Source organism: Corvus brachyrhynchos, unplaced genomic scaffold (assembly GCF_000691975.1).
Source record: "Corvus brachyrhynchos isolate BGI_N302 unplaced genomic scaffold, ASM69197v1 scaffold5, whole genome shotgun sequence".
NCBI lineage: Eukaryota > Metazoa > Chordata > Aves > Passeriformes > Corvidae > Corvus > Corvus brachyrhynchos.
Genome location: NW_008238321.1, coordinates 6,932,562 through 6,946,718, shown reverse-complemented (window position 1 = coordinate 6,946,718; position 14,157 = coordinate 6,932,562). Strand labels below are relative to the sequence as shown.

Genomic DNA, 14,157 nt, shown 5'->3' with positions numbered 1-14,157 from the left:
ACCCCAACAACCCCAACCACTGTAACTGCATCATAGACCAAATCTTCACAGGTGGACTGCAGTCGGATGTTACCTGTCAAGTCTGCCAGTAAGTCACTTTTTCCTGACCCTGGGCTCTGCTTCAAATCTGCACCCCTCCACTGCAGTGCACTGAACCTTTCCTCTCTTGAATACCAATAAATACAAGCAAAACTCCAGAAAGACAAGAACTGTGTAAATGCAGCACCATGAGGCACCAGCCCAGATTTCCCAGAGAAGCTGTGGCTGCCCTATCCCTGGGAGTGTTCAGTGCCAGGCGGGATGGAGCTCTGAGCAGCCTGGTCTAGTGGAAGGTGTCCCTGCCCATGGCAAGGGCTGGAATGAGATGATGTTTAAGGTCTCTTCCAACCAAACCATCCTGGGATTCTATAATTCTATCAGCTAAATGTAATCAATTACCAGTTAACTGTCATATATTAAGAAATATCTAAAAAGCTGCCTGGAAAGTGCCACAGGTTTATGCACATAAATGTTTTACTACTCTGGAAAAGGTGGTTGTTTTCCAAGATCATAAGAAAAAGACTTCCAAGATCTCTTTGAATTTCGAAATACATAATTGCAATTATGTTTGAAGAAAATTATATAGAACCACATTTTCCTTCAGTCAGGAGCCTCATGTATCATCAGGAGAGGTCTCAAAGAGGCTGATACCCAATGTAATCTCAGGTACCAGGAAAAAAGCCTTTACAAGAGTATGGAAAAATGTATTTATTATTCTGCTCTGTACTGGAGCAAGTTGACTTTTCTTTGGAGATGTTTAGTGTTGCCATAGTGCAGAAGTCAGAGTTCTTGTTTTTTGTTCTGCCTTGCATTCTTGCTGTCCTGCACATGGGCTGGGCTTGCTTGAATCTGCTTTTATTCTCAGTTTCCTGGAGGGATTTGCAAAAGATTTACTGTGAGGAAAACATAGGAAATTTTGTTCTTTGCCAGGTAGAGCCACAGAATCCTTATGTGATAATGCAAAGCCTGATTTGTTATGACACAATATTAACATTGATGAAACTTTGACAAAAGAAGTTTTCTTCTAAAAACTGGTAACTTTTGCACAAATGAACCAGGGGATAAAGGCAGAATATTGAAGGCTTAATGAGATTGCAGAGTGAAAGACAGGAATTTTAGGGGAAAAGAGAACTCAAAAAATAAGCCTAACAGGGAGCTTAGACCCCTGAAGTTCTCTTAAAAATGTGGATGCTGGAAGAAAAGATTTGAGTCAATAGCAGTTAAAATTTTGAGCAGCTTTTTCCTCAGTCTGGCTCTTGGCTTGTCTTCAGCTGTCTTTAGAGAACTCTGATGGAGAACAAGAGCTACTCCTTGGTGCAGTTATTCTTTGGCCTCTCATATTCCAAAGGCTGTAGGAGATGCAGAGAGGAACTGCAAAGCTGAATTCAGTGCACTGCTGGACAGCAAAAGTATTTAAAAAGCTTTCTCTTTTTTGAGGTAGCCTTAAGCACCATCTTCCATGTCTTGAGCAGACAAGACCAGCTTCTAAACTAGTTGGATGGCACATAGGTATCGCAGATGTTGACTGGTTTATACTGGTCAGTAGTGCTTCTGTCTCAGAGCAGCTCTGCTTTAAGTCTCAGGGCTCCAGTGAGTGGGGAAGTGTCTTAAATACTTACATTTTGCATTTCACACATCATGTACATTTCCCCAAACATACAGCTCTTAAATACCAGGAAAACGATCAACTATGGGAAAACACTCTGAGCAGCTCTATTTTCTGTCATCTCTGAGTGCCCTCTAGGGGTGATGGAGATCCCAAAGTCCTTAAAATTAAGTACCTGGAGTGCACCCCAAAGCAAGAGAGCAGCTGTTCATTTGGCTTCCTTTAAAGGTGTATGAAACCATTCTCTTTTCCACAGTGGCGTTTCCACGACGATAGACCCGTTCTGGGACATCAGTTTGGATCTGCCAGGCTCTTCCACCCCGTTCTGGCCGCTGAGTCCGGGCAGCGATGGCAGTGTCGTGAATGGGGAAAGCCACGTGTCAGGCACCACCACCCTCACAGACTGCTTGCGAAGGTATGGCCTGGCACAAACACAGCTTGGGCTTGGAGAAAAGGAGTTTGGCTTCATCCCCTTCTCCAGGTGGCTCTGACCACTGGGATTAAGTGATGCTTTGTCACAGCTCTGTCCCCAAACATCATTTTTACACATATTTTAGTTGTTTGTATGTGAGAAAGTAAAAAGGCTCAGAGCAACACTAAGCACTCAAAGCCAGTTGCCACATGATGCAAGAAGAAAACAAATTTTGCATTGGCTGCTGCCAGGCAACGTGGTTTTACATGATCAAAATCACTAATGTCTGTCTCCATGTTCTTGGTTCTGGTGGCTGAGGAAGCACATGAAAAGAGTTTACATTGCATTTAATATTTATCTAAATTCTAACACCAAGTAGGAATCAGATTTTGCTCTAAGCAAAACTGAGAGTCAGCTACTGCCAGATGAGTTGCAGAGATGCCATTAAGGATTGAAGGAATGGAGCTTTCAAAAAGAAAAGGTAATTCTGAGCTTGAAACTTGGGCATCTTGGAAACAGGTACCTGGGGAGAAGGTTATGGCTTTCTGTACAGTTCACTTGGATCTTTCAGCAGATCTTAAAGTCATTCTCTTGTGGCAAATGCAGATATTTGCCTGAGGAAGAGATTACCTGGAGCCTGGGGCAAAGCTAATCTTCCTGAAATAAAAATTCATAGTCTCTAACATCTGATTTCTAATCTTCTTGACGCTGCTAAGATCAATAATTTTAAGGAAATGAGGGAATTACCACAAATGAAAAATTGCTAATGCAGGAACTGGGGAGTCATTCAAGCTTCTGGCTGGAGAAGTGGATCTTGATTCAAAGCTTTCTGTGAGGAGGAGGAGGAGGAAGAACAAGGACTGACAGCCTCTTCTGTCAGCTCTTGAGGATGAGATGCAGGAGACAGAAGTGCTGTTAAAGCTCCAGGAATGCACCAAGAGGCAAAACCAGTCGAATTTTGGTGATGTTCTTCAACATAGACATTTGTAGAATCAAAGGTGATGATAGGGAAGGAAAAGCATCCAGGTTCAGAGATACTTTTAATATGGACTTTGGAAAGAAGTTGAACTCTAATGGATAAAGAGGATGGGTCTGTGTTTTTATCCAAAGGTTAGGAAGAAGGAAGGTGTGTAAGTTCATGTCAGTGTGGCCATGCAGCAGAATTTGACCTGAAGAAGGAAGGATTGAACAGGAATGTGACACAAAAATGGAAAGATAAGGGCATTCCAAACAATCAGAACAAGTTTATAAGCCTTTTTAGAGACTTAAGGGTAAACAAACATAAAGCAATGTTTTAAAACATTAAAACCAAACCAGAGGGTGATGACACATAGACCAGGTAGAGGAAATCTTAATTAAACAAGAGGCTGTGATGTCATTTAGTGCTGGAGGCTGCTTTGGCCACAGTCAGAAGGAGGGTGAAGGATGAGCTGACACCGTGTTGCCCTCACGTTCTTCGTGTGCATTAATGAAAAATTTTTAACCATATTTCAAAATATTTCATCTCAAAAATCCTGGTTGCAAGGCAGCCTCTGGGGAAATGGTTGATTGCCCTATGGAAGTCTAAACTTGGAAGAAAGGACTGAGCAGTCCAGGGTCCTGGCCTTTCTGTGCTGAGTTTCTGGAAAAGAGGGATTTTGCTTTAGTTCGTAGTGAGAGCATCGAGGCAGTCCATTTTCTGTGAGCACTTCCCTGTTCCCTAATGGTCTCTTCCCATGGCTCCTTTGAGCAGTTCTGTCTGAAAATTTTCAGAGAGATTTTTCTAGTTGTCAACAAAGGTTTTTTAGAAGGGTATGTGTATTTTAAAAAGAACTTTGTGTTTACAGGCCTTTCCATCTCAGAGCTTTGATCCCAGCCCTGGAGGGCTACAAGGTAGAATAGTGTGTTGCCAGAAGAGTGTCTTCCATATCAATGTTTTTGGGATCGAAAACAAAAGATCTTTCTTTGTTTTCTGTAGGAAAATGAGCTGTTCTGCTGTAGGAGATGAACTAACACTGAGCTCAGCTGCTGATTCACTTCAGTGCAAGTTAAGAGCAGTGATCAATGTCAGATTTGGATATCTGAGCCATAGCACTTTACATTATTATGGTTTTATTGTAGGTTTTTCCAAAATTTCTTAAAACCCAGTGACTCTTGTCTCTTGTGGTGCCAGTGATCCACAAGTAAAAGCATTTTCAGCAGGCATCAAAAATCATCTGATTGTTTTGTGCATTCCTTTGCTTTTCAATATTTTTTTAGGTTTACAAGGCCAGAACATCTAGGAAGCAGTGCCAAAATCAAATGTAGTGGTTGCCATAGCTACCAAGAATCTACCAAACAACTCACTATGAAGAAGTTACCCATTGTGGCCTGTTTTCATCTCAAAGTAAGTTCATGGGGGGCCAGCAGAGCAGAGGATGTGATTTCCTCTCTGAGGGGATGAGCTGAATTCCTGGACATGTCTTCTGGCTTTCACTGACTAAACTTTTCTGATATAAACTAATATAAAAAATAGCTTGCCTTGCCCAGCTAGATTTTCTGTTAAGATAGTGTCACATTATCTCTGAGGTAGCTTTGCAGTGTGTCTGGGGGAACTTGACCAACTTGAATCTAGAGACAAGATGGAGGGCTGGTCCAAAACCTGAACCAGCACAGAAACCAATCTCCAGTAACACTCCCTCATCCTGCATGGTACAATTTTTACACTTTTACTGAAAGAATGCCACTGTATTGAAGGAAAAGCGTGGAAAAGTTCTGGTATCAGTGGAGAAACATTACTGTATCTTCCCGACTGCAGTGAAGTTTTAAACATTTTAAACATCTCCAAAGCAGATGTCACGTGAAATCATGGCAGATAATGTCACAGTTGGGGCCCTTGGGTAGTTAAGTCCTGTACAATTTCTGTCTGAAATGTGATGTAAAGTGGGCAGCTGTCACAGCAGGTGAAGGTCATTCTGTGTCAAGAGGCAAAGGGTCCTTGGAAAGCCATGCCACGTCCTAGAAAAAGGTGTTACAGGTGGAAAGACTTCCCCTTCTAATTCACAGGCCTTCCCAGCCTTTGGGACAGTCATGCCTTCAGGTGTTCATCCCCATACACCATCATCTTCAGCTGCATCTTGAGCATTAACTGTGAGGATGTGCAATGTCACATGCCAAAGGTGTTATAGCCTGACTGGACGGGGTAAAAGCACAGTTCTGTTGTTTTAATTTGGCAGTTTCGGATCTTCTGAAGGACATTCTTGCATCACTGAATTGAGGTTTCAGGAGTGCTTGGCTTTTGGAGGCAGTTTTGGGCTTTTGTTTTTGTTGCTACAGAGTAGTTAACAAGACACACCTTCATGATTCTGCTCTTGGAGCAAGTCAAGGTGAATGTTCTCTACTCTTTTCCTATACTTAATTCAGGATTTGTGTTATCCTAAATGACTGAAGATCTTCTGGAAAATAAATTACTTGTCCTAAGTGATTGTGCTGTCATGTCTATGCAAAATGCAAATTTCATTTCATGTGTTAAAGCAAGAGAGAAACACAAAAGATAAGAATTACAGAAGTCTCAGCTTTTCACATCTGGATCTGTTGCTAGGGAATTGTTACAGCATCACAATTGGAAAATAATTAACTTGAAGTGTAAATAGAGCAGAATTTCTGAAATTGAAAGCTGCCTTTAAATAGAAACTCATTCATCTCTTTCTGGTATTTGTTCCTGTTTCCATTTAATGTTCAGTGAAGGAGACGAGGAGAGGATGGTGGGTATTGCAGGCCCCTTTTGGCTGAGGGACAAGGCTTTTTTTGTTAGCATTTTCCATTTTTTGCCTTAATTTGAATGGGTATTCCTATGTAGGCTTGATTCCTGTCACTTGAGATGATTGGATGGGTGGATTCAGTGTGTCAATCTGAAGGCAAGCTCCTGTTACCACCAGTTCTGTGAGCTGGGGTAGGCAGCAGCCATGGGTTTGAACAGCCCTAGTGCAAATGAACACTGCTTCGGGTAAAGCTGTGTGTGCTCTCCCTGTTTAATACAGTTTTTCTTTGGTGTCAGGTGGGAATAAGTTTGTATGCATAGATATCAAGGTAAATAATCTAATTAATACTGTATTAACATTGAGTCCCTAAATGGCGGTTTATTTTGCTGGTAGAAAAGTGTTGTTATTTACATGGGCATTCCCAGAGAGCTGGTAGGAAAAATCTGGAGCTGTCCCTGCATAGTGACTGCTAATGTGCTTTCATGTTACTGTTTCTAAGCTTAGGACATTTATAAAAAGACATAAAACTTAACCTTTTTCTAAAGAATAAACCTCTTGCTCTTTGCCTGCAGCGGTTTGAACACTCAGCCAAACTGAGGCGGAAGATCACTACGTATGTCTCGTTTCCACTGGAGCTGGACATGACACCTTTCATGGCTTCCAGGTGGGTACCAAGTCCAGAACCCCCCCACAGACCTGGGCAGAACTGGTTACCAGTTCATACGTGTGCAGCACGAAACAAGGAGCATCCTTGAGGGTACAGAACAGTGTCTGTGGTGGTACTTCTGCCATGAGCTTCTCTGTGGAAGGTGTAGCTTGTCTAAACCCATTTTTAGATAAGCTGTTCAGTCTCATGTGCCAAAAAAGAATTTATTTTTAAACAGTGTGGTGGGGGGTTTTAATTAATGTGTGTTGTGTTTCTGGTTTCCTGTTAAATTTATAGACCCAGATCCCTGCTTTGGTCCCATCCCCTCAGTGCCCACCCACCTGCCATCCTGTGCAGTTGGCCAGAATAGAGCCAACCTAATCCCTAACTCAGTGTTCCTGAAGTTATAAAAATCCTTCCTCTTTATTCCTGCACATATGCAAATCTGGGGGGTTTGTTTAGTACCTTCACCTTCTGTTTAGAGAATGCTGCAAGAAGCAAAAACATAGTCCAGATTAAAATAAAACAGCAAGACTTCTCCCACCTCCCAGGTTTGTGGAAGACATGGCATTTATATAAATACACCTTCATGAAAGGAATTTAATCAGCTTAATTAAAAAGTATTTGTCAGATATTCCAGGTAAATATGCAAGAGGATATTCAGACTTAATTTATATCTGAAGCAGTGCAGAAAGCCCCAAACCATGGTATCTCTTAACAGGGGACTCTATTTGATGCTGAAATTTTACTTACAATTTCATGCTTTGCCTGCACTCCTCATTTCCGAGGGAAGAAAGTAGATGCTTCTACCAAGAGAGAAAGGAGAGCCCTGAAGCTCTGTTAAATACTGTTATATTAAGAATATATGGTTTATTCCAATATATTCTGGAGATTTTGAGACTTCCTTGTTCTTCTGTGGTGAATTCTCCCTGGACAGAACAGGCTCTGATGATGAAAGGTATCCAGCATAATGCAATAGAGATGGGATAATCAGCAGGCATAACTCAGTAGTCTGAATTTTACCAGCTAAGAAATCAACAGCATAATCCTATTGCTGCTGTCAAAACATAAAATGAATTTACAAGTCAGAGCCGGGATGATTGACCCATCACAAGATAAAGGATTGATGTAATTAGATAATTTCCCGGGTTTCGAATACAAATCTTTCCTTAACCTGTTTTTAAGCTTTTTGGATAAAACATTTGATGTAAACAGATGTGTATTTGCAGCACTGAAGCTTTGACCAGGAGGAGAAATGGTGTTTGTGATGTAGCACTGCTGTGAGAGCAAGTAAAGCGTCTTTAGCATCGCAATCAGCCCTTTGCTGCTCAGCTGGAATAAGGACCTGGATTCAGCAAACAGGCTGTGTGTCATGTCAGACCAATTTCCTGGGTTTGGGAAGCCACTGCTTTAAGTGACTGGATTTTTGTGTGTATGTGTGTTGCAGTAAAGAGAGCAGAATGAACGGGCAGTACCAGCAGCCGACGGATAGTCTAAACAATGATAATAAGTAAGTGGTACATTCCATGACTCCTGTTGTGAAAGGTAGTTACCTTCTAGAAGGAGATGGTGTTGCTTTAAATCCTGCAGTGCCAGTGCATTACCATATCTGACAGCACAGTAAGTCTGAAATGTTGCAAAATAAAGCCTCACTCACTGCAGTTCCTGCCCTTCAGTGGGGCTGTGGCTCCTTCCAGAGCTGAGGGTGATACCCCCAGCAAATGGTCTGTGGGCAAAAGTAAATGCTGTGGTGACAGTATTTATTAGAAGGGATGGGTGTTTCCTTTAAATAATCCTCTTCCTATTGCAATGGCAAAGGGAGTTCCAGAGGACCAAAGAAAGTTAATAGAACACGGACACTCAAAGTCAGGAGTAGATGATCCCAGTAATCCTGGGGTGTATTGGTCAGGTATTGATTCCAGTCAGAATAAATGATGGATTGGTGTGGGACTTGATCAAGAATGTAAAATGGGTGTAATTGAAACCAATATCCATTGCTCTGGGAATAAAATGGTCACACAAACCTTACCTCTTCAGTTATCATTGCTGCTGTTGTGTATTTAAATTCAAGGCACTTCATTTGCCACTAAAAGTTTCAGTAAGAAACTGGAATCATACAAAAAATGTAAAACCAAACTAACCAGGTGTTAGTGCAGGTGTCATCCAGGCGGGTACCAGGCAGGTGTTCTGTGGGCCTACAGCTTGAATCATTAGGTATGGGGTGTTCAGTAGTGTTAGAAAAGGTCTGAAAGTAACACAGCTGATCACTCTTAAGGTTTGCACATGCCTTAAGTTGGAGAAGTTGTTAAAAATGAAGCAGATTTAGGCAATGAGAGCAGAGACATCTGGACTCCTCAGTGATCTGGGTGCCAGGAAACAGCTGGGGCAATGTCAGAATGCTCTAGCTGCACTGAAGGGTGCTGTCCATCCTAGTTGGACTCAAGGACTCCCCTAGAGAGGGTGGCTCTCAGTCAATGCCTCTGTAGGCAGTCAGTGAATCGGTGCCTTGTTGCGGCACTGCTGTGTCAAAAGAGTTCTGTGAATTTTGAACACGAGTAGGACAGTATCAAGTGAGATTAGAGAGATTATTTTACCATTGTGTAGCTGTGCTTGTATCACACACACAGTGTGAGGGCAGCATTTTATGAAAGAGTTAAAGAGAGTGGAAAATACTTGAGAAAGAGCCACTAGTCTATTTAAAAGACTGGAAACAAAATCTTACCTTAGAACAAAAGAGCCAAAGACTTCAGTCTTGCATTTTTAAAAGAAGAAAAGGAACAAGAAAATGAGAGCAACTTGATTATCAGTATCTTTTATGGAACATTGGTGTGCCTGCAAGTTTTCAGGCAAATGCACAGCAGCATCTGAGAGCTGGAAGTTGAGGCTGAATATATTCAGTATTTCAAAATAAGTACAGGCTTTGGAGATTAAGGACAGTTAATCAGTTCAGAAGTTTATCATTAGAAATATCTAAGATTATCTCCTTCTCTATACCTCAAATGCATTTTTTCTGGTTCACTAGATTAAATCAGGGAAGTAAAAGGTCAGACTGGATAGTCAGTGCTCCTCTTCAGGAATGCACCAATATTGATCTATTTTAGAAGAAAATTTGGTAACCGGTATTGGTAAAGTTGACAATGGTCACCAGACTGGAGAACTGTAGAAATAGCAAGACAGGAAAATAAAAATGTTTGGGTTTTTTTTCCCTGGGAAAGGGAAAGAAAGGAAAGAGGAGGGCAAGGCCACCCTCTTCCCAGCTAGGTTAAAGCTGGTGTTTTACTGACGGATCAGATCCTTTACCGTTGCTGTGTCTGTTCATGAGCAAAAGCTTCTGCCTGCCTGAAATGTCTGTTGTTTTCCCCCTTTTGATGCACATATTGATGATCTGTTTTCTATCCCAGGTATTCCTTGTTTGCAGTAGTTAATCACCAGGGAACCTTGGAGAGTGGGCACTATACCAGCTTCATCCGGCAGCACAAGGACCAGTGGTTCAAGTGTGATGATGCCATTATCACCAAGGCAAGCATTAAGGATGTGCTAGACAGTGAAGGGTAAGTGGTCACCTGGGAAGGGGAAAGGAAGGGAAACTTTGACCTTTGTTGGGTTTTTCTTACTTTAAAAAAACCCCTTGTAATAACAGAGAAGGATAATTTCTCTCTTGAATATCCCCTGTAATGCTCAGTGCTTCAGCGTTGAGACTGCACAATTACATTTATACATAATTGCTTTATAACCCTGGATTTGCTGAGGGAAGGGGAAGGATGGGGGACATCAGGTGACTCTGCAGAGTCTGGAACTGGTGCTCATGTCCAAACTCTTGCTAATGGAAGGGATTCTGAAAACCAAAGTGATGTGATGTGATGTGATCACTCAGTGCAGGAGCAGTGCTTATCCCAATGACACAATCCAGTCTGTGCCTGCAGAACTTTTGGATTATTGTGAGTTTAAAAGATTTGAAGAAAAGCCATTAAGGAAGTGCTGTGACCCAGAATGGCAAAGCTCTATGGGAGGCAGGTAGAGAACATGAGCTGTTTCTTAGCTCATGGCTTTAAATTAATCTCAAATTGACATTATGGCTTCAGATATTTGTATTCCACAACTTTTGGGAGCACAAAGCAGTATTTATCAAGGGAAGCACTGGGGACTGGTGTATGTTCCAAGAGAAAAGCAACTTAAAATCTGAAGTCTTCATTTTGCATTTTCAATTATGGACTTGGTACTGCAGAGATAAGCCTTTACCATTCTTGTTTTAATTATTCATGACATTTTCAAGGATTGCTGCAGGCACAATGTTCAGGTTGTAATTTTTTTAATAGATTTTCCCGTTTTTTCTTTTTTCAAACTTCAATCGGGAAGTAAAACCAGAGATCTGTAATACCTGAATTTTAGTGTTAAGTGACTTGACAGGGAGCTTCTGCTTTGAGGTGAGCAGAGAAATGAGTTTGTTGTAATTCAGTAACAAGTGGCTCTGCTCAGGTGGGGTTATGTCCATGGAAGAAGCTGCCGGAGGCAAGGAGGAGCGGATGTACGACACAACTATTGCCCATAGAGGCTGGTTTGAGCTTTGATGCATTTCCCTGGTTCAGATAAAGGCTGACACAGTAGCTCTGCGTCATGTGAGGGAATCCATAGTGCTTGGATGGAATTACAACAGTTGGAATGCCTCAGAAGTGCTCTGAGGACTCACCAATGGCTGCATCAGTGTGGGAACAGGGTTGTGTAGAGATCAGTCCCCTTCTTCTGTGTGACTGCTGAGGGGCTGGGCTCCCTTCTGTATCAGTACACACACAGTAATTAGGGACAGGAAGAATTTCATCCTTTAAAACACCAGATTTGAGTACAGATTGAGACATCAGATACTTGACTGGGACATGAGTGTTCACCCACATGGCTGCTGCTTCATTCTGCTTCCATACCAGTAAATGGGAGGCAATTTGTAATAATCCTGCTCTGATCTCTGGAAACGTGACACTGAAGCAACAGTTGCATCTTAAAGCACCTTTATTTTGTGTCACATTAGTGTTAAATGGTTGTTGCCTGTCTGGGCACCAACACAGTCCAGTCTTCCAGGGTTTTCAGGTCCTGAGTAGATTTTTCAAGGTTTGACTCTTTCATAGAATCATAGAATGGCCTGGCTAAGAAGAGACCTTAAATCTCATCTCACTCCAACCCGCTGCCATGGGCAGGGACATCTTTCACTATCCCAGGTTGCTCCAAGCCCTGTCCTCCAGGGATGGGGCATCCATGGAACTCCTCTTTGATACACAGCTGTTCAGTTCCCTGAGTTGCTGGTAAAATTATGTTATCTGGCTTCTGTCCTTCTCATCCCTGGTTAGTGTCCCTGGAATCACCTCAAGTTGAAAAGAAAACCAAAATTAACAGCCCTCGTGTTTTATGGTTACCTCAATGGAAACTTATCTGCTCCAGCACAGAGCTGACACTGTCCCTCTGCTCTCTTCCAGATATTTGCTGTTCTATCACAAACAGTTCCTGGAGTATGAATAGCCTTACCCAGCAGCTTGTCAGATATAAACAAGGAAGAAACAGCGCAAGCCTTCTGAATCGACACACAAACCTACCTGAAATGAAAAGACCCATTACAAACCAACTCGCACTGAGCTGTAACAGGACCTACTTGACACTGACTCACAGCCTGGAGAGTGAGAAATGAACAATGTCCGACGTGTGTGCGGTCCCACGAGGACAGAAAGGGGGAAAAGAGGCTGCAGTCAGTCACTTAACAGAGGAAATATAACATGAAAGGAATGCTCTGGGTGGGGGAAATGGGAGCAGAGGAGTCCGGGCACTGGTACATCTCCTGTGTTCCTCCAAAATGTGTGTGGGAAGGCAAAGGGTTCTACCCTCATCTCCATAAAGCATCTTCTCCATTTGGTGCTTCAGCTCCAACGACCAATCATATAACAGTTAAAATTAAAAATCCAAACCCATTTTTTTATGCATATGGGTCTGAAAGCAGTAGAGTGGAGGAGGAGGGGATGAGACAACTAAAGGACTTTGCAAGTATCTTTTTATTTGTGAATTTTAGTTATTAAATAAATACAGTATGAAACTATTAGGCTCTTTTGTTTCCAACAACCGTAAAAGAAATCCTGGATTGTGGAACTGAAGCTGCAGTACTCAGACAGGTTTTCAAGCATGCCTGCTTGCACAGGTAATGTTCAATGCCATCGGACTGCTCATCGAAAGCATCAGCACAGATTCTGTTGTTTGAGCCCTTTTTGTTTTGTTTTCTATAAATAGCTATTTTCTTAATTTTTTTCCTTTTATTCCCTTTTTTCACAAGAATGAAATTCATAAATGCAACCATCAGTAAAAATGAATGAATTGGCGTGTTTATACTGTAAGAGTGGTCTTGGTTCTTTTTGGTTTGTTTTTTTTTTTTAAATCTTGTGAATAAGTTTGAATTTCTCAAAAGCGCTTGTTTTGTTGTTGCTGTTTTGGTTTGTTTTTTTCCTCTGCTGCCTTCCAAAGGTGGATTTATATATATCTGACACTTGAGAGAACCTCAGTGGTGAAAAATGTACCATCTGTTGGGAACGGTCGCTGCTGGGGCAGCTTTGAGCGATGGATCTGCTGCTATTGAGCCCTTCTGCAGTGCTCTAAGTAAACAACACATTTTCCTGGTATGTGCTAGGCTGGTATTGGTTCCTTGTATCCTCCCACATGGATTAACTCTTCACGTGCTCTTCTCCTCTTGCAGAGGCACAGCCTGTGTGTTGGTGTTCTCAGCTTGCAGCTCTGGGGCCTTTCCTCCCCCTCCATCACTGTGTCAAGGTACCAGCAGGAGCTGCTCGTGCTGGATCTCACTCTCAGGAGCTTGGGCTGGGGGTGGAATAGCAGCCTGGGAGAGAAAGCCTTCAGAACAGAGCTGGAAGAGCAAAAATAGCTTCATCTCCCTTGTGGAGAGGGCAAAGTGTCAGTTGGGCACTGTGTAAATTGGTGTCAGACCCAAAGTCACAGAATGGTTTGGGTTCGACTTTCAGGATCATCTCATTCCACCCCCTGCCGTGGGCAGGGAGACTTTCCACTATCCCAGGTTGCTCCAAGCCCTGTCCAACCTGGCCTTGGATATTTCAGGGATGGGGCAGCCACAGCTTCTCTGATCTGTAACCTCTGCACAAATCCCCAGGCAGCCATTCCTTGGCTTTGCCAGTGTGGAAAAGCAGGGAGGGATCTAATCCTTTAGGAATGAGGTACAGGTTTCTGACCTACCTGAGACACAGTCTGATAAACAGAAAAATAGGAAAATAAGGAAATTGAGTATGTTTGGTTTTTAAATGAGCATCTTACAAGAGCACCTGAACAGAAAGACGGTGGAATTCTTGATTTGCACACAGACTGGAAGAGTCCGAGGAGGTTTTGTACATCAAGAGGTTGCTGTGACAGGGCAGGGAGGAAGAAAGGACAAGTTGAAGCACCTTGAATCAGGCCCAGGAGGTTGGGTGTGGTGTGGGGCTGCCCCGGTGCTGCCGAGGCTATCGCGTTCCGTGCCTGTGTAACACGTCGCGCTGGGGTAATTTCCATTTGTACTTGGTGCCGCCCGGTTTAACCTGAGCATTGCTGCCTGCAGTGGAGCGCGGCTGGGGAGCTGCGGCTGCCTGGCGCTCCCGCAGGAGAGGAGAGGGGCCCCTCCTTCCCCCCGAGCCGAGCACGGGACCGTGCGGATGCCGTGCGACGCTTTCTGCTACCTTTTAATAATGCAGCAGGCTTGCGG

General features: G+C 42.8%; 1 protein-coding gene across 2 annotated transcripts in view; it reads left to right on the top strand.

Annotated features, from left to right (window-relative positions):
* Positions 1-13,069, top strand: part of USP22 (ubiquitin specific peptidase 22) — a 63,468-nt gene extending 50,399 nt beyond the window's left edge. For both annotated transcript variants that reach the window (XM_008633443.2, XM_008633442.2), the window contains 7 exons: positions 4-88; positions 1,902-2,060; positions 4,296-4,422; positions 6,349-6,440; positions 7,870-7,932; positions 9,824-9,973; positions 11,885-13,069. In XM_008633443.2, the coding sequence (XP_008631665.1) occupies positions 4-88; positions 1,902-2,060; positions 4,296-4,422; positions 6,349-6,440; positions 7,870-7,932; positions 9,824-9,973; positions 11,885-11,927 (719 nt within the window). In that variant the 3' untranslated portion in view covers positions 11,928-13,069. The remainder of the gene's footprint in view (positions 1-3; positions 89-1,901; positions 2,061-4,295; positions 4,423-6,348; positions 6,441-7,869; positions 7,933-9,823; positions 9,974-11,884) is intronic.
* Positions 13,070-14,157: the final 1,088 nt, after the last annotated feature.